At 37.6% G+C, this 21174-nt stretch overlaps 1 protein-coding gene across 1 annotated transcript; it reads right to left on the bottom strand.

The window, feature by feature from the left end:
- Positions 1 to 6809: 6809 nt before the first annotated feature.
- On the bottom strand, positions 6810 to 20561 carry LOC115450149. The gene is made up of 9 exons (XM_030178132.2): positions 20427 to 20561; positions 18757 to 18903; positions 17999 to 18151; positions 17314 to 17476; positions 16422 to 16657; positions 15372 to 15489; positions 10583 to 10773; positions 7763 to 7892; positions 6810 to 7196 (listed from the first exon to the last, which is right to left on the bottom strand). The coding sequence occupies exons 1-9, from the start codon at positions 20559 to 20561 to the stop codon at positions 6832 to 6834; spliced, it is 1638 nt and encodes a 545-aa protein (XP_030033992.1). The 3' UTR covers positions 6810 to 6831.
- Between the last annotated feature and the right edge of the window lie 613 nt (positions 20562 to 21174).

Below are 21174 nucleotides of genomic sequence, written 5' to 3'. Positions count from 1 at the left end.
AGCGATATTTTTGGATGTCACTAAGTATCTTTTATACATATTTAAAATCAGCACGTTTTTCTAAGTTTTTTAACCCTAGTTAAACATTTTCGAAGAGAAAGTGACTTTAGTCGATGTATATTTTCTTAGATCTGAGTGTCTACTTCGAAAAACGAATGTCGTAACGTCGGTCCGATGCGAAGAAACGACGAACTTCGGATTTAACTTTACTACTAAATTATTTCGGATCCGTCACCGTTCTGTAGCTTACCTTGGTGGTAGGATCATTTTCCTGTGTGTTTTTTGAAGAAAACAGTAGAACTTTGTCCTCGCAGATGGTTTTAAAAAGAGATAGCGAAACCCTATAAGTTCTTACAAATTCCATATCTGATATATTGCGATGAACCGGTCAGATCCGTCGTTGAATCCGTCATCGGATCCGTAACATTTCGTAGTAACAAAACGTACGATCCGTCAGCAAAACTACAAATTTCGTTTTTCGAAGTAGACCCTCTGGAATCAACCCTAAATTTGCAGAATCTATAGCGAGAGTACGCTGCAACTAGACAATAAAGGTGGTTGTATATGAAAAAATATTTTATGAAAATCAAAAATAGTCCAATGTTAGTCACTAAACTCATCACGTAGCGCCGATTTTTTACGCAATCTGTTATATTTTGGCACATTCGCAAATGAACGTAGGTTTTATTATTGCAATTTATGTTTCATTACAGTTAATAATAAACTGTTTAGATGTTATTCTGGTTGATTAGTACAGGTTGGGACCGCAGAGGTTACATACTAGCTTTACACGTGTCTGGGAATATTTCGATTGTGAGGTTAAAGCTTAATTTCATTGTACAAGTATATTACCAATCCTTTAAAAGTAGATTCAGTCTGCCACAAAATTTGTAACGCCTCTACACATTAACAGTCTAAATATATTTTTTTCTACATCAAATTTAAGTTAACCCCGTGAAGGGTGTATGAAGAAAAAATTGGTAATATGAGCACAAAAGTTTAAAGGCGATTTGTTGCATAATCGCTGATATGTCATCCTCTCCCCGTGGCCGCCCTGATCCGAAGTCCGTTAGTGGATTGCCCTCCGCATGGTCGTTTAAGGGTTGCGAGCGCCTACTGAGCTCCCCCAAAAGTCCAGTATATTTGTATAAGCCGGCCCTCGCCAGACAACAAACGTAATGTCAGGTTACAAAAAAGGCGCTTAGATATTTTGAATTTATTCAGCTCGTTTTGTGGTTGACTGTGGTTGAAATATATTGTGTATCTTGATATGTTAATTCCACGTCGTAATGTGTATAAGGAACTACGAAAGACTTGTGGGAATAACAACCAGGACTAAATAAAATATTTATAACGCAAAGATTGAATGCACTGCCTGTCGCTTTTCAACCGGCTCATAACCCGCTGCGCCACGGAAACTCTTTGTGTCTAGTTTGTAAACATAATGAGTAATTTTATTCTATTATAGAGCTGATATCTAGTAAGTAAACTGCAATAAAAGTTCTTAAATAAAAAGTAACTTTTCGTGAGTGGTCAAAATTGTAATACACAATTTGTCACAGCCTCTGTGGCGTAGATGTATTACAGCACGACTGCAAAGCTGACGTCTCGGGTTCGATACCCAGGTCGATCGATATTAACTTCCTTCTCAGTATCAGCCCGGAATCTGAAATTTATGCTCAATATAGCGATAGACTCGCACTCTATCACATCATACGGCGGAGAGTGGGTGACCTACTTGCGCCTACGCTTTTAGAGGTTAAGGGCGTGATTGTGCACGATTTTTCAAGTCTAAGGGTATATCGGAAAACGCCTCTTCGAAACGCACTTCCTTTACTTTATCCTTCAATCATTTCTGTCCAAAACTAGCAAGGTAACCGTTTCAAATAACATTGAAAAATATCAAGGTCGACGAAATGAGCTATTTGTTTTTGTAACATTTTATTTGTATATGAAAATTACGCGCAGACGCGAATTAGATATAATTCAGAATTATTTAATACACAAACATTGGGATAATGACTCACGTACATCTAGTTATATTTTATTTATCGCGGGAAGAAAATAAACTGATATATAGTTTGTAATTAACAACGCTTGTTGCAGGCCGCTTTCGATAGGTCAGCCTGAAAATTTATGAGGGAGGCCGATGTTCAGCAGTCGACCTTAAGTAACTGACGATGATGATGTGACTAACACCCGTTTTCAATGAACGATCCCAATCTTAATCTTCAATCCGATTCCGAAAATGAACCAATCAAAATAACTCATTTGGAAGCGTGTCATAAAAACTTTGTTCTGATTGGTCCATTTTTGAGATAGATCGAAAAAAGCGATTGGGATCGTTTATTTGTGGCAGTATATTGTTACCTAAATCAAAAGGAAATAGATATTACTTACCTACAATATTCATTAGAAGCCTTAGGTGTTTTATTTTCCGCCACTATACCGACCATAAATGTCTATTCTTCCCGAAGAATCATGGATACACTACCGGCTTTAAAGGACTTTTCCTTTGAATACAGATGGAGGAAAAAAGTTTATATGGGTCTCTAGAAATCAGTCACTAAATAAATCGATGATTTTCTATGAGAAATTGGTACCACGGATGAGTCGAAACATTTAGACAAATATGTTTATATCATGACTCTGCCAATTTGAAAATTCGAATTCGAAGGTAAAGTAGGTATATACCTAACGAACGCACAGGCTGTTTTAAAATAAATCTTTACAATAAATGCTGTTCTAAACAAAACGTCATAAGAAACTTCAGGAATGAAATGTGAAATATTGCCGTTATCAACGAGTAGTAGGCATCGTTCCAAGTAAATAATAAGACATACCGATCCTTAGTAAAGCGGGATTGTGCGCAAACACGTGGTCTATTTGTTACACCGAATAGAATTTACAGAACTTCGACAATGTATTTAATGTAAATTTTCCAGAAGTGTAGGTATTTTCTTACGCATTAGAGACATTAAGCCATCGAATTTGTTATAAAAACTGTAACTAAGAGACAGGACTTAATAAGTCATTAATCAGCAATAAAATTAGGCACTAATATACCTACAAAATCGACAAAACACATCACTCACGCGTAGTTAAAGTGAAAAAAATTGGCAACATTATGGATAACAAGGAATCGGAATATAAAATCCGTAGCGGTCGCGTACGTGTGCGTTTTTTAAAATACACAGGCGCCGAATATTTAATGATACTCGCACGTTCGGGGACAGTGAGCCGGCGACATTACTGGGCTGTGTGATGCGCCGCCTTAGCCGCCGTTCGTCTAGGCTAGCGTCGCGACGTCGCGGGCTGACGGGCGCCGACGCGGACGCCGTGTTATTGTCGCAACAGTACACATGCATGGCATAATTATTAGCTGTTTTGTTCTTTTCCCACGAGACAAGTGTCGTGTGTCGTTAATTATTTCAGATATTATGTTAATTTAGGTTTAACGGAAGGCAGGCGACCTCGACATGACCTAAGGTTGGAGACAGTCAATTGTATGGAATGATAACGAAATAAAATATACACAACCGCGACATGCAATTGATAGGTTATATTTAAGGTATTGTGACTCATTAAGTATTACCTGTTATCTGTACCTAAACTTAGATTATCTAGATTATAGAGTGATAATATGTATACTGCCGTGCTAAGCTCAAAAATGGTATCTTAAAAAAAATCAAAAACTTGATTTTTATGTCGTCAGATAAGTACCTTAAAAAAATACCCATCTAATGACCTTACCAAAATAACGATATCTTGTTTAGAACTTGTTAAATAACACTTAAAGACTTTCTCTATCTCAGTTTTACATACAAATCTATAAAACTATATTTATAAAACATCGATTATCTCAAAATAAGGTTTCCATAACATACTGCTTTTGCGTTTAGCATGACAGTATATTGTATAACATAATATCCGCTATTATCAACCTGGGGTCCGCTGACCTGAGCAGCCAGTTGACCTATTGCAAATGGCCGATCTGAGTTCAAAAAAATCCCTAAAAGTAAAGAAATTTAAGCGAAGAAAACTAAGCGGCGATAGCCTAGTTGGGTGTGGAACGGACTGCGAAGATGAATGAACGCAGGTTCAAATCCCAAGTCACACACCTCTGACTTTTCTAAATCATGTGTGTATTCTTTGTGAATTTATCGTTGGCTTTAACGGTGAAGGAAAACATCGTGAGGAAACCTGCACATCTAAGAAGTTCTCTATAGGAATTTCGAAGTTGAGTGAAGTCTACCAATCCGCACTAGGCCAGCGTGGTGGACTATAAGTAGTAGAGGAGGCCCGTACTCAGCAGTGGGCAAGTATATAATACAGGGCTGATATTATATAAAGAAACTTAGTAGTATGTTGCTGGTACCTTTAGCTCAGATTATTTTTATTGAGGTACTAGCAGAACACGTTAACGTTATCATTAAGTATATGATAAAGTATTTTTTTCTCTATACGTGCAACGTAAAGTGACCCAACTGCAGCAATTAGTAAGTGAAGTGAAGTAAACAGTGTTCATGGACGGTGAACCTCATCTAATGTTACAAACATCCAACAAGATATATTTTAAGTATATCCGCCCGCATATCGACCACCGTACACAAGGTGTTAAAACCCATCATAGTGGTCCACGTGAGTGTGTCGCGTTCCGGGATCAGTCTGGGGATATCCTGTTCCAACAGGCCGGTATAATTATATCGACTGCGGAGTAATCATCTCTCGTCTGTCGATATTCTATATGACCCCACTCCACTTACTATAAGATGGCAATGATCACTTGGTCATGTCCGTATAAAGATAAACAAACATGATCACTTTGTTTATTTTTATAATTTTCAACCCGTATTAACTTTAGTTGGAAAGGTACGCTCAGTCTATCTACCTTAATAATATCATATTGCAATGTAGCAATCAAAAACTTTGCCACGAAACGTGTCTAGGCGTCATATTTTTATCCGAAAATTATCTATATTTCACAGCAGACTCTACAAAAACAAGCAGATAGGCTACCAAATGATTTATTACTATTAATGTCCACATACAGAGATAGTGGTTTACAAGAAAAAAAATCATAAAAGGATTAAAACTGAAGGATTTTTTTAGGCCCTAAATATGGATACTATGTAATGTAATTAGCGAAGTTTTATACATTGAATTTCCTTCCTCATTTACTTTGAAACATACTAATCATGTCTTGGACATGTCCGCTACTGAGTTACATTTGTGACGATATATTGAATAGTTTATTAGGGTTCTGTATCCAATTTATACCAACGGGTCCAATATAAATCTTACGCCACGTCTCGGGCCCGCGTTTTAATCATCAAGTCATTTGTTTACAATTTTCATATTATTATGGCGGGTGTCTTAAGCTCTATTTCACATCACCAAGATTCGAACTGATAAGCTAGCCTCCCTCTACAAGATTAGTATCTTCTAAATCCCACGCTTCCTCATCAGGGACTGAAGAGTGTGGAGCTTAGTCTACGACGGCCTCGTCGGTTTGCTAGTAGAAATGTATTATGTAAGGTTTCCCAATTATGTCTTCCAGCGATTGAATCTGTACATCACTACATAGTATAAAACAAAGTCGCTTTCTCTGTCCCTGTGTCCCTTTGTATGCTTAAATCTTTAAAACTACGCAACGGATTTTGATGCGGTTTTTTTTAAATAGATAGAGTGATTCAAGAGGAAGGTTTATATGTATAATAACAGCCATTAAATAGTGGAGAAATACTGTTATTTTGTTATGTTATACCGTGCGAAGCCAGAGCGGGTCGCTAGTATTATTATAAAACAAAGGATCCAAAAGCTATCTGTCTGTATATGATGGATTTTCTCTTAATCTACTGAACGGATTTTTGTACGGTATTACTAAAAGATAGTGCAATTCTTGAGGAAGCTTTAGGTTAGTACATTACGGTTTTATGTTGACAGATAAAGATTACTGTTGAAGATGTCGCGTGATTGTAAAAAATCTCGGAGAAACTTCACAAATTAATTTCCATGCGGGCGAATCCGCGGGCACAGCTATATAAAAAAGACACGTAACATCGTATCAGGGGCCTTATTCTCTATCCCGCACGTTATTTTAACAGTGCGTAACAAGCACGTAACACAACGCGTCATGTTTAAGACTATAGAAATTTGGCTTACAGAATACCATTCCACGCACATTTCCCGAAGATAACATGACACGGCCGCGTTACGCGTTTACACTATCGTACAGAATACGGGCCCTGGTTGAGTTTTGAACTCATGGCGAGTGTCACAACGAATAATAAAGAACTATTTGTGTGCAGAACCCTCAATGCAAGTCCCACGCGAACTTGACCGGCTTCCCTATACCACATGTTTATGAATCACGTTATCAGATGTGTCATAAATCATGATTAGGGTTCGCTTTCTAAGTAATGGCAGATGGAATCCAGGACAGCTTCCTGAACTGTTGAAGATTTGAGTTCCATGAAATTATCTAGAGCTACTTTAAATTATAATTCTCAGTATTTTTAACCATGAGGCGGATTTAGAAGAGGTTATGGGGGTCTAATACCCACCTAGGTTATCCAATTTTCAAAAAAGAAGAGGCTACTTTTTATTAGCAAAGAAATAATACATTAATTATATATTGAAGTACAAATTTATTGCAAGAATTGACTTTTTATGAAATAACTGTTAACTTGATACCAATAAGTAACATAACCAAGACGCCACACACGTCAACACCTACAATTACTTACATTAAAACAAAGTTAAATTTTACTTACAAGCGTAATTTATCACAAAATAAAACACAAAACTAAAAACAATAATAAATTATATTTACAATATTACAGCTCCAAATATTGGAAATGCGTTAGACTTGTTCAATTTGCACTTAAACCTATTGAGTAACCTGCTTGCGACCACGACCCCCGCACTCGATTGCACAGGGGCGTACTCAGGTTGTCTGTCCCTCATTCTATGCCGGGGCACTTGTGTCCTGCAATTCCTAATCTTAATTTGAATACACTTATCACTTCTAAACTTGGTGGGTTCAAACACTAAATCCCTGAGGACGGGGTTCCGCGTCAAAGTAGGGGGCACCAGGCGTAACTTCGGCCGCCTGATTACGGGCCTGAGCGGCATGAACGAGAAGTCTTCTTCGTTTGACCTTTCTGCATTCTGGTCTTCGTGTTTTGATGCGTCTGTAAAAAAGTAGATTTACATTATAATGTTCAAAACAATTCATTATTTATTTCCACCATTCAAGCATTGTCAGGAAGAATATTTTCAGCGATTTCGCACTATTAACTAGACGTGCTTTTTCCTTATTAATTCTAAATGTAAATATTTCACTACTCTTATAGAATGGTCATCATTGTAACTAAATGCGGCAAAAGGGTGAAATATCGATAGTCACGTTCTTTCTGAAAAGGTACTCTCTCGCACTAACAGAAAATTATGATATTTTATAACTAATTTAAAGTTTGTCATGTCCTAGTCAACTTGTCACTTCTTTTTTTTGATTGCTTCGAATGACGAGCTTGCCGTTCATCCGATTGTAAGTGATACGACCGCCCATAAGCTGCTATTATGACCATTAGTTACACTGGGTACAATGTCCTTCAAACCGGAACACAACAGTGCCTACACACTGTTGGCGGCATAAATTAGACATTACGATAATACGTACCCAGACGGACTCTCAAATATGAGTGACCTACCACCGGTAAACTTCCAACTTCACATTTAAAATGACAAATATGCACACCTCTGTATGGAAATATTAACCGGCGCGGCATGATGGAGTCGCCCAACATCTCGTAGAGCGTGTAGTCCGTGGTGACGTAGTCCTCCAGGTACGTCGTTGGCTCCGACCTGAGCAGGCACGTTGACGCCTCCTGGAATTTGTAAAAGGTATTTTTTATAAAACATATTTAACAAACAAGAGAATTGAAATTAAACTCATTTTCCGGATTCTATCGCGGTTTTTTGGTTTTTTATTTTTCTCCCGACGTTTCGAAGACTTTGCAGCCTTTGCAGACTTTGCAGCCAACGAAACGTCGGGAGAAAAATAAAAAACAAAAAACGGCGATAGAATCCGGAAAATTAGTTTAACTTCAATGTCTGACATTCGCGTAAACATAAGAAATCAATATGCAAACAAGAGAATTCTTTGGCTGAATATGGTGGTAGTTTGTCGTGACATATGCTTCCTTTACCTCCGGAGGGTAGGTAGAAGCAGAACTAGTCCACGTAAACTGCCGTTATGTTTTGAGAAGATAGCGGTATGCCAGCTTAGCGATCGTTTCGAAATAAATCTTTTTATCATAATGTAAATATTTTCCCAAAAAATCCCGGTCTTGGTTTTCAAATTTTTAACATTTTGTAATTTAATGCGTGAGAATGTACCATGGGCGAGAGTGTATTTCTAGCTGAAAGTATGATGTTGCCGCTGCGACGAATTATCTTAGAGTACTAGCAGTGGCCTTAAAGCATCGGAATGTTTGCCGGCAAACATGACAGCTACATGACATTTACGTGTACACGATGCTTCAGGGGTTAAGGCGCGTAAAATTAAAATGTCTTTCTATTGATATTAACTTTGTTTGAAACTTCCACTTTTTCATTTTACATCTGCGTGTTTAAGTAACTTATTGTAAGGGTTCTTTCAAGACGACAAGTATGTGTGGAAATAAAAATTGTTTCGGATTTTATCGTGGTTTTTTGTATTTCAATTTTCTCCCCACTTTCACGGCTTCGACTGAGGTGTTGGTCGTCATGAGGTGATCACAAATGCCTTTGAAACCTCAGGATAAAATTAAAATACAAATAATAATATCAGCCCTGTGTTATATACTTGCCCACTGCTGAGCACGGGCCTCCTCTACTACTGAGAGGGATTAGGCCTTAGTCCACCACGCTGGCTTAGTGCGGGTTGGTAGACTTCACACACCTTCGAAATTCCTACAGAGAACTTCTCAGATGTGCAGGTTTTCTCACGATGTTTTCCTTCACCGTTAAAGCGAACGATAAATTCACAAAGAATGCACACATGATTTTTTAGAAAAGTCAGAGGTGTGTGCCCTTGGGATTTGAACCTGCGGACATTCGTCTCGGCGGTTCGTTCCACACCCAACTAAGCTATCGCCGGCTACTAGGCTATCGCTGGCTAAAAAAAGAATACAAATAATCTTGTAAAATCCGTATGGTAATTCTATTTCGATACCTTTCGCGTAAATATAAGACATCATTAGATATGTAAAATGATCGTTCATACTATAATACTATAAACTTTCTCAGTCGCTTTAATGACTTGACACGTAGCAGTGGTGAAACGTCCATATATCCCGATTCGTGCTGACTTCCCTTCCTTAATTTATGTAAAATCTTATCATCATTCACAGCTTTATTTTTTCAAAGTTCATTTACTTTCTTTAGGAGTTTTTAATAAACGAACCCAATCTTCATCTCCTATCCGATTCCGAGAATTAACCAATCATAACAACTGATTCGTAAACATGTCAAAAATACTTTGTTCTGATTGGTCCATATTTGAGATAGATCGTAAAAAACTATTCGGATCGTTTATTGAAAATAACGTTAGAACAATTTCCAGACCGCATTTATGTATATATGAAAAACGAAAATGACAAATATTTAACACAAAAGATCTTACACGTAATGAATATACAAAGTATGAAATTTTACAGTAAAGTACGAAATGAATCAATGTATTGACAATTGTGCCCACACTGGAAAGCCTGTATCGTGGGATCCCGTGAGATCACTCAGAAGTGCTTTCATAATAGACTTTGTTTGTAAGGTAACATAAAATGAGATCATATTATAATACACTAGCGACCCGCCCCGGCTTCGCACGGGTGCAATGCTGATACTAAATACACTACAGAAAAACTGTGAACGTTGTATATAAAAAATAGCGGCCCGCTCTGGCTTCGCACGGGTATAACATAACAAAATAAATATATCTCCACTATTTAATGGATTTTATTATACATATAAACATTCCCCTTGAATCACTCTATCTATTACAAAAACCGCGTCAAATCCGTTGCGTAGTTTTAAAAATTTAAGCATACAAAGGGACATAGGGATAGAGAAAGCGACTTTGTTTTATACTATGTAATGATTATCGGTACCTACAAGTTGCGTCGGGTTCCCGTTTGGTAATAGGGTACCGGACTCATTTTTGTTCTTTACTATTATCAAATATTTACATAATATAAATTATAACACAGAAATAATTATTTAAGTCTTTGAATTTCGGTGGAAAGGGTAATTTACAAGAAACAGAAAAGAGACGAAATACCCACATGTGACGTCATCGGGAATTACGACGCGTGCGAAAGAAAGAGATGAAGCGATATCCCCACATCGCGCCCACTTCTGTACATTACAATATTTTAAATATGAATTGCTCGCTCATTTTTTAACCAATTTTCATGCAGTTTTCGCAGCAGTGCTTCTTTTTCGTATTATTAACTATTATATATAGAATAATGTACAAAATCAAGCATAGGCCGGTCCCCTATTATTTACTGGTAGTTCGGTAAACATGGACACTCACGAGTATGGCGTCCCTGAGCTGCGGCTGCGTGGCGGCAGGGGCGGCGTGCAGGCAGCTGTCCAGGTGGTCGAGGTGGTCGCCCAGGCAGTCCACTAGCATGCGGCGGCCCAGCGCCGACACACACTTGATCATCGGCGCCGTCAGACGCTCCTTGGTGCCTTGCGATAAGTAGTCGAAGAGGATGCTTTTGCCTGGAAAAAATATACAAGGTCATTTTGACACTTAATGCTAAATAAAACCACTGTTAGGATTGTGTCAAAAATCATCCATGAATAACGAATTTTTTCACAAAAAACTCATATTTTAGTTTTCTGATTTTATGATCATTTTGTAGTTTAATGCGAGTACGGCGTGTGCGTGAGTATTTCTGATTGAAAGTGTGACGTTACCGCTGCGATGAATCTTTTTAGAATAGTAGTGGCGTTAGGGCGCGTAAAATTAAAATGAATTTTTATTAATATTTGTTTTGTTCAAAACTTAAACTTTTTTATTATACGTGTAAGGCGCAAATAACTTATTGTAAAGTGTTACCAAGTAGACAAGTATGTAGTTTCATTTAGTAACGCAATGTCAAAATGTCCCTGTATACGCTGCAGAGATAGTGACTGATAAAACTCCTGCAGTGTGGTAGCATAGATAAGAAGGGTTGTATAGTTGACGTCAGAATTAATGTGTATCTATGACAATGTCCACTGCGCCTGACGGTAAGTGTAGTGGGTCCCATACAATCAGGACCGTAGCTAGGGGGGGGCATTGGGGCAATGCCCTACCTTAAAACACTAATGCCCTACCTTAATAATCAACTAAATTGTACATTACTAAATGAAAATATATGGAGCAGCGGGTTTTTTATTTAACGATTTGGAAGTTGGTCCCATACTAAGAGTTATTCGTATTGATAGGTGAAATAACAATTATGTTAGTTTTTTTTTTTTTTACTCACGTTCTCAAGTCAGCAAAACCAAAAATCGCTTGAGCAGATCAGATCTAGTAACATTTTTATTTCCGCCCTGCTTGTAATGACAGCCGCCCTCCCTTAAATTCAAGTCTAGCTACGGCCCTGCATACAATGTCGACTGATCGGAGATGATTACCCCTCGGCAGTCGATACAATAGGGAACCGGCCTATGTTTGATTTCGTTAATTATTCTATATGTAATCTATATCTATACTATTATATAAAGCTGAAGAGTTTGTTTGTTTGTTTGTTTGTTTGTTTGTTTGTTTGTTTGTTTGTTTGTTTGTTTGTTTGAACGCGCTAATCTCAGGAACTACCGGTCCAAACTGAAAAATTCTTTTGCGTTGGATAGCCCTTTGTTCGTGGAGTGCTATAGGCTATATATCATCACGCTATACCCAATAGGAGCGGGGCAGTAATGGCTAATCTCAGGAACTACCGGTCCAAACTGAAAAATTCTTTTTGCGTTGGATAGCCCTTTATTCGTGGAGTGCTATAGGCTATATATCATCACGCTATACCCAATAGGAGCGGGGCAGTAATGGCTAATCTCAGGAACTACCGGTCCAAACTGAAAAATTATTTTTGCGTTGGATAGCCCTTTGTTCGTGGAGAGCTATAGGCTATATATCATCACGCTATATTCAATAGGAGCGGAGCAGTAATGGCTAATCTCAGGAACTACCGGTCCAAACTGAAAAATTCTTTTTGTGTCGGATAGCCCTTTGTTCGTAGAGTGCTATAGGCTATATATCATCACGCTATACCCAATAGGAGCGGGGCAGTAATGGCTAATCTCAGGAACTACCGGTCCAAACTGAAAAATTCTTTTGCGTTGGATAGCCCTTTGTTCGTGGAGAGCTATAGGCTATATATCATCACGCTATATTCAATAGGAGCGGAGCAGTAATGGCTAATCTCAGGAACTACCGATTCGAACTGAAAAAATATTTTTGTGTTGAATAGTTCTTTGTTTGTGGAGTGCTCAAAGTTATATATCATCACGCTATGACCAATAGGAGCGGAGCAGTAATGGCTAATCTCAGGAACTACCGGTTTGAACTGAAAAAATCTTTTTGTGTTGTATAGCCCTTTGTTCCTGGAGTGCTATAGGCTATATATCATCATGCTATAACCAATAGGAGCGGAGCAGTAATGAAACATGTTGCAAAAACGGGGAAAATTATGAGTTTTGAGAGCTTCCGTTGCCTGCGCTGCGTAAACGGTTAAATTTATGCAACAATGATGTATGACGGGATTGTTTCACTTAAAAAGTTCTAAATAATATAACAAAGCCCCCGCTGCATCTGTCTGCCTTAACGTGTTAAACTCAAAAACTACCTAACGTATTAAGATGAAATTTGGTATGGAGACAGTTTGAGACCCTGGGAAGAACATAGGCTCCCAGGAAACTACTATTTTTATAACGGAAAACTTTAGCCTGAAAAACTTTATAACGCGGGCGGAGCCGCGAGCAAAAGCTAGTACTATTATATAAAGCTGAAAAGTTTGTTTGTTTGTTTGTTTGAACGCGCTAATCTCAGGAACTACCGGTCCAAATCGAAAAATTCTTTTTGCGTTGGATAGCCCTTTGTTCGTGGAGTGCTATAGGCTATATATCATCACGCTATACCCAATAGGAGCGGAGCAGTAATGGCTCATCTCAGGAAATACCGGTCCAAACTTAAAAATTCTTTTTGCATTGGATAGCCTTTTGTTCGTGGAGTGCTATAGGCTATATATCATCACGCTATGACCAATAGGAGTGGAGCAGTAATGACTAATCTCAGGAACTACCGGTTCGAACTGAAAAATTCTTATTGTGTTGGATAGCTCTTTATTAGTGTAGTGCTATAGGCTATATATCATCACGCTATGACCAATAGGAGCGGAGCAGTAATGACTAATCTCAGGAACTATCAGATCGAACTGAAAAATATATTTTTGTGTTGGATAGCACTTTGTTCCTGGAGTGCTATAGGCTATATATCATCACGCTATGACTAATAGGAGCGGAGCAGTAATGGCTAATCTCAGGAACTACCGTGTTTGAACTGAAAAAATCTTTTTGTGTTGGATAGCCCTTTGTTCCTGGAGTGCTATAGGCTATATATCATCACGCTATGACCAATCGGAGCGGAGCAGTAATGAAACATGTTGCAAAAACGGGGAAAAATTATTAGTTTTGAGAGCTTCCGTTGCGTGCGCTGCGTAAACGGTTAAAGTTATGCAACAATGATGTATGACGGGATTATTCCTCTTAAAAAGTTCTAAAAAATATATTATAAAACAAAGTCCCCCGCTGCATCTGTCTGCCTGAACGTGTTAAACTCAAAAACTACTCAACGTATTAAGATGAAATTTGGTATGGAGACAGTTTGAGAGGCTCCCGGGAAACTACTACTTTTATAACGGAAAACTTTAGCCTGAAAAACTTTATAACGCGGGCGGAGCCGCGGGCAAAAGCTAGTACTATTATATAAAGCTGAAAAGTTTGTTTGTTTGTTTGTTTGAACGCGCTAATCTCAGGAACTACCGGTCAAAATCGAAAAATTCTTTTTGCGTTGGATAGCCCTTTGTTCGTGGAGTGCTATAGGCTATATATCATCACGCTATACCCAATAGGAGCGGAGCAGTAATGGCTCATCTCAGGAAATACCGGTCCAAACTTAAAAATTCTTTTTGCATTGGATAGCCTTTTGTACGTGGAGTGCTATAGGCTATATATCATCACGCTATACCTAATAGGAGCGGAGCAGTAATGGCTAATCTCAGGAACTACCGGTCCAAACTGAAAAATTCTTTTTGCGTTGGATAGCCCTTTGTTCGTGGAATGCTATAGGCTATATATCATCCCGCTATATTCAATAGGAGCGGAGCAGTAATGGCTAATCTCAGGAACTACCAATTCGAACTGAAAAAATATTTTTGTGTTGAATAGTCCTTTGTTTGTGGAGTGCTCAAAGTCATATATCATCACGCTACGACCAATAGGAGCGAAGCAGTAATGAAACATATTGCAAAAACGGGGAAAATTATTACTTTTGAGAGCTTCCGTTGCCTGCGCTGCGTAAACGGTTAAAGTTATGCAACAATGATGTATGACGGGATTGTTCCACTTAAAAAGTTCTAAAAAATATATTATAAAACAAAGTCCCCCGCTGCATCTGTCTGTCTGAACGTGTTAAACTCAAAAACTACTCAACGTATTAAGATGAAATTTGGTATGGAGACAGTTTGAGAGGCTCCCGGGAAACTACTACTTTTATAACGGAAAACTTTAGCCTGAAAAACTTTACAACGCGGGAGGAGCCGCGGGCAAAAGCTAGTGGTTAATAACACGAAAAAGAAGCACTCATGCGAAAGTTGCGTAAAAATTGGTTAAAAATGAGCGAGTAATTCATATTTCAAATATTGTAACGTGCAGAAGTGGGCGCGTTGTGGGGATATCGCTTCATCTCTTTCTTTCGCACGCGTCGCAATTCTCGATGACGTCAAATGTGGGTATTTTGTCTCTTTTCTGTGTTTTGTTAATTACCCCTTTCACCGACATTCAAAGACTTATAACTTGTTGATTTTTTACCGTATTTTAATAATTCCTTCTGTGTTATAATTTATATAACGTAAATATTTGATAAAATTAAAGAACAAAAATGAGTCCGGTACCCTTTTATGCCGGCCTGTTGGTACCGGATGAACACAGGCTGGTCCCTGAACGTGATACATTTACATGGGCAACTATGTTTGTTTTGCCACCTTGTGTACGGTGGTCGTTATACGGACGGATATAAAATATATCCTACCACCTCCGTCTAAGGTAAAATTACTTACCAATCGTAATGAAAGGCGGCCACGTGCGTATTATTTTAGTCAATATGGCGACCATTTTCTCTGCGAGCGAACCGTTTCCAAGTATATTTGACACCATGACTGGGAATAGCCTTTGAAACTGTAAACAAAATAGAAATAAACACCCATCTTAAGACAATCAGGAATAAGGCGATTATCTTAAGGGGAGTTGGGGCAATTCGGAATTTTCTGGAAGTAGGTCATGAAACTGTAAACTCGTATAACCACATAATACCTATCTATATAATACCTACCACTACATTTTGGGGCGTTTTTCTCACAGTGTAAACTCGTAACACGGCGGTGTTAAGAAAAAAGAACTATTCGCACAATATACAGGGACACACAAAACATTTATAACAATTTACAATAAAAATACATGAGGTTTCCGGCAACGTGCATCCCATGATACTGCCGAATAGGTTCCAGTTCAGCACTGAATGCCGGGCGAGGTGTGTCTGGCGCTGGTTTTCAACTGGAACCTTCAATGTTACGTTGTCTTGTGAAATTAGCGTGGTGTGGGAATGTGTGAAATGATCGTAAATCCGATATGGGTTGCCGGGTCGTTAAATAAAATCAGTCCGTACACGATCACAAAATAAGAGTTTATTGCCACAACACAAAATAGAAGAAGAGAGTGATAGTATAAATAGGAAACAGATAGTAAAAGAAAGTGAACACAAAATTAAGCAGCTGCAAATTAGCTGGGCACAAGAAATCGTAAGGCATCAAGCGATAAGCGTCTCGCGTCGGAACCGAACTCGCACTGACTGGAGGGGCCGCGGCCGGTCACAAGCAACATCTGCCTGACTGGACATCTTCCCCTTCCATAGAGGAATGTAACCATCTGTTCCTCTACAGCGGTGACAACCTTAAAACCGCTACAGTGGAATGGTATTCCACGCTAGTCCATTTGCCAATTTCTATTGTCTTAAACGCGACACGACGCGTTACGCGCTTGTTATGCACTATCAAAACGTGTCATAGAATAATATCCCTGCATAGATAAAATAGATTCATAATTCTCATTACCTGCTGTTGTATATTCGTATCCAAGCTGCAAGGGTTGGAGCACAGAGCGTCAACCATATCCAACACATTGGCTTGCAACGGTTTCTTGGCCGGCACATTGAGTGCGTTCAAGTTGTCATCGTTCAACACGAGCACCGCCAAGTTGAACAAGTTAGGAAATATCGGCCCTATCCGTGTGTTCGTCATTAGATCTTGAACTGCTAGCTCTTTTGGTTTCCTACGAAGGTTCAATATGGCTGAAAGAAAATATTAACATTGTTAAACGTCAAATCGATTTTCCCTCAGGGAATCATTTTTATACAAATTAACTCAAATGATTTTTAAATGCTTGAAGAAATGTCGACTCTTACATTGAATACAATAGGTAATGACTGAATGAATGCCTTCTAGCTAAATTTCAGCCACGGCAGCCAATTTCAACGGAGATCAGCCAGTAGGATATATTATAGTGCACAAGTGCGCGCAATACACAGGAGATATTATAGTGCACAAGTGCACGCAATACACAGGAGATATTATAGTGCACAAGTGCGCGCAATACACAGGAGATATTATAGTGCACAAGTGCGCGCAATACACAGGAGATATTATAGTGCACAAGTGCGCGCAATACACAGGAGATATTATAGTGCACAAGTGCGCGCAATACACAGGAGATATTATAGTGCACAAGTGCGCGCAATACACAGGAGATATTATAGTGCACAAGTGCGCGCAATACACAGGAGATATTATAGTGCACAAGTGCGCGCAATACACAGGTGCCCTCTTTGTTCCTTCACTCGCATAGTCCGATGAGACAATCCGTCATGAACGGAGATCGCAGAACCAACGGCTTTACGTGCTTTGAAGGTAGATAATATGTAGAGAAAGTTGGTATATGAAGACTCACCTCTGGCAACCTTAGTGTAGTAATTCTGTAGGGCGACGCTGATATTGCTGTTGTTATTCAGACTTCTGTCATCTGTTATCCACTCTACTGACACGGTGGGAAGCGTGGAATACACATAGCTCTGTGTGGTTAGTGCATAATCCGTGACGTTCAGAAAGTTTTCCTGGAAAACGGAAATAATATCTATAATCTATACTATTATATAAAGCTGATGAGTTTATTTGTTTGAACGCGCTAATCTCAGGAACTACTGGTTGGAACTGAAAAATGATTTTAGTGTTGGAATATTCAGAGGCTATATATCAAGACCAACAGGAGCGGAGCAGTAATGAAAAATGTTACTAAAACGGAGAAAATTTATTACTTTTGAGAGTTTCCGTTGCATGCATTGAGTAAACATTTAGTTTGCATGTGAGTGCAACTGAGCCAAATCTTAATATTATAACATAATGAATATAGACCTAATACCTATGATAACAAAATACGATTATCGTTACCATTTAGTCTAACATCAGTGGAATAATATTAAATAAATGTTTTTTTTTAGAAATACTTTTAGCGGCCAGTGTTAATGAGGAGAGATTAACGAAAAATAATTACTTTAGAAGGAACTAATTAATATTGCAACACAATACTGGTACACATAAGAGGTTTTTACGTTTTTATTTTTATAACAAATACTTACAATAGGACAGCATAGTTTATCTTCACCGAATGTTGTGTAAAGTGTACCACACGCGCCGACCACCGGGCTTGTGTCAGATAGCATGAGTACAGAGTTCACATCCCATGCGTCCAAGCGGGACTTCTTCAACATTTCACTATGCAAAGCTAAAGTCTGAAAACCAGCATATCATTTTATTATTGCTAAATAATTAAAACATTGCTTCTACTGTTAAAATTTATTGACACTATGCAGAGCTTTAAACCAAATTTCTAGACATTATTAAAATATATACAGGGTCATTTCGACATTGCGTTACTAAATGAAACCACATACATGTCTACCTTTACTGAGATTGTGCCAATAATCATCCATTAGTAACTAATTTGAAGAACAATCCTGGTTTTAGTTTTCTAATCTTTTGATCATCTTGTAATTTAATGTGAATAATATGGCGTGTGCATGTATTTCTAACTGAGAGTATGATGTTGCCATTGCAACAAATTCCCTTAAAGTAGTAGTAGTGGCTTTAGGGCGCGTAAAAAAATACTTTTTATTAATATTTATTTTGTTCGAAACTTACACTTTTCTATTTTACATCTATGGCTCAAGTAACTTATTGTAAAGTGTTATTTCCAAGTAGATAAGTATGTAGTTTAATTAAGCAATGCGATGTCAAAATGACATATATGAATTTTCTCGAATTATTGCGAAATATTTTTCAAATGAAAAAGTTACTGCTAACGCCGAGATATGATAATGAAAAACACAACACTTACACTAATAGTCTGTCTTAGTTTATAGCTAACATCTTCAGCGAGGTTGTTCGCTGCCTCGGCATTTAACTCGGCGCCAATTTGCTCTGCCATGCACATGACAGAGTCAGGACTAATGCCAGCAAACCGACCTTGAGATGGACCTCCATCCTGAAACATGAACTATCATTACTACTTAGTGACAATACTCATAGATGTATGGTGGAACTATTTAAATGGCCTTATTAAAGTGACTCCACTGATGGGAATGAAGCAAAGTCTAGATAATGTCAACTGGTGATTTACACTTTGCCAGTTCATACAATTATGTTTTGTTTTTCAAATGAATCAACATAGTAGTTTATAATTTAAGTAGTAGAATATCAGAACAACATGTTTCGCATTGGGGACCAAGGGGGATCGAAGTTCCGCTATTTAATACGTAATTCGCTATGGTGGTTTTATACTTTATACATGTTGGTCACTACATGAGTAGAGTCCACACGGATACAAATAGCCCATACCAGTATACCTATACTTAATTATCCAATATAAAGGTGTGTGAAGATCAGTTATATACGGTGAAATTTGCCAAAAAGGAAAGTAAGTATTAACAATATTATGCATAATTAATGCAGTCTACATGTTGTTCTAATGATAATTAGATTTTACATAAATTACGAAAGGTAAGCTGGCAGGATTTGGATTACATCGATCCTTTGCTAATTATGAAGACACACATTTATTTTACTTATGTCTGGTGGTTTAAAGCTGAACTTTAAATGACTTAAGTGGATAAATTTGGAATTTGCTAGAGCTTCAAAAAGCTCATTATATGATAGTTCTGATCATATTACCCAACTAACTTTTGCTCACAGCTTTGTTTGAGTGCAAAAAGGTTTTTCCAGGATAAAACTCCTGCTTTATATTTTCCCAGAATAAAATGGAGTCTAGATTTTAAGTTAGACCTCTGGCTATACATTGGTGAAAACTGCTTTCAATTCCGTGCACTACTTCTTGTGTGATTCTTGTACAAATACGGACAAAAATTCTAAAAACTTGTTTTGGCTTCTGTTCCCTTAATGGAGACCACCCATATTAGTATAGACCGCAAACATTTACACATATAAATAAAATAAATATTAACATTTTAGCCCAAATGCGGGTTGTTAAGTGTTTAACAAGTATAGAATTATAGTTATCTGTTTTGATATCTATGATCATCAATTACAGTGTCTCCAATATCAATCATAACAAAGACATATATTCACCAGTTACAAACTTTTTTTAGAAAACTATTTATGACATAATCAGGAATTTAACTCATATAATCAATCAGTTCATTATTTGCTCATCTAATATAACACAGAAGCAGAGTATACAATATGAAAATAAATCATTATGTATTTATAAACACATTTAAAAATATCTAATAAAGGCGAAATCCTACATGTATTTCATAAACATACAACATAAAAGTTACCAACATGTGGTCAATAAATTATAATAAAGAAAGAAATTTTAAGAAACAATTAATGAAATAAACGGTAAAGGATTAAAGGAAATAAATCTGAACTTCACCTTTACCGCCTTTAGTCAAATTCTTTAGTTTACTAACGAAACACCCTAAAGTATTAAAAATAACGTGCACAAACTTGCATGTCCGGAAATCTCACGGCAATCAAGATTTTTACCTTCTCTGTCAACGGCGGCGTATCACATTGGCTGGAGCCACCAGATTCCGAAGCAACAAACTTATTTTTATCCCGATCTCTACTACTATTCGTCTTCTTACTATGATTTTTATTGCTTAACGGTGTGTTTGACATTTTTTGAGTACTGAATAAAGATATACAACTTAAAACATGATACAGACAAATAAAGTCACTGTTGAACACTGGTAAAAGCTCTAAGCACCGTAGATCATATTAAATTCGTATAAATTTCAGTAGAAATAAACAAAAATATTGTGCCGTCAAACACAAGCAGAAAGTTTGATTTTGACATTTGACAGAATTGTCTATTCACTATTGTCTCTTTGAGCTTCAACGACAGATTAAATAAGGTACTTGCGCTACATTTCTTATCTATGACTAAGCTTCCGGCTATGGCCTATGATCCTATGGCTAATGCCGGCGCCACACATAGTAAAAATATTTAAACACTTCTTAGAACTCATGTGTGGCACGGGTATTTGCGTATTTGTGCAAAGTTTGTTTAATGTTTGTGTATTTGCCATTCGATATCGGTTTTTAGACCACACATCAACGCGTTCAAAGTTATTGAATTGCTTGAAGGAGAACCGATTATATGGAAATCTAAATGGTCAGTGTCTGTAACTATATTCAAATGTATGTCAAAGTCTTTGTTCAAATTTTTGTCTGTTTGAGGCGCCGGCATAAGATTATGACCAATTATGAAATACTAAAACTTCTGTTTTTT

Source organism: Manduca sexta, chromosome 24 (assembly GCF_014839805.1).
Source record: "Manduca sexta isolate Smith_Timp_Sample1 chromosome 24, JHU_Msex_v1.0, whole genome shotgun sequence".
Taxonomy (NCBI): Eukaryota; Metazoa; Arthropoda; class Insecta; order Lepidoptera; family Sphingidae; genus Manduca; species Manduca sexta.
Note: the sequence above shows the minus strand (reverse complement) of the source record. Positions and strands in the feature narration are given on the sequence as shown.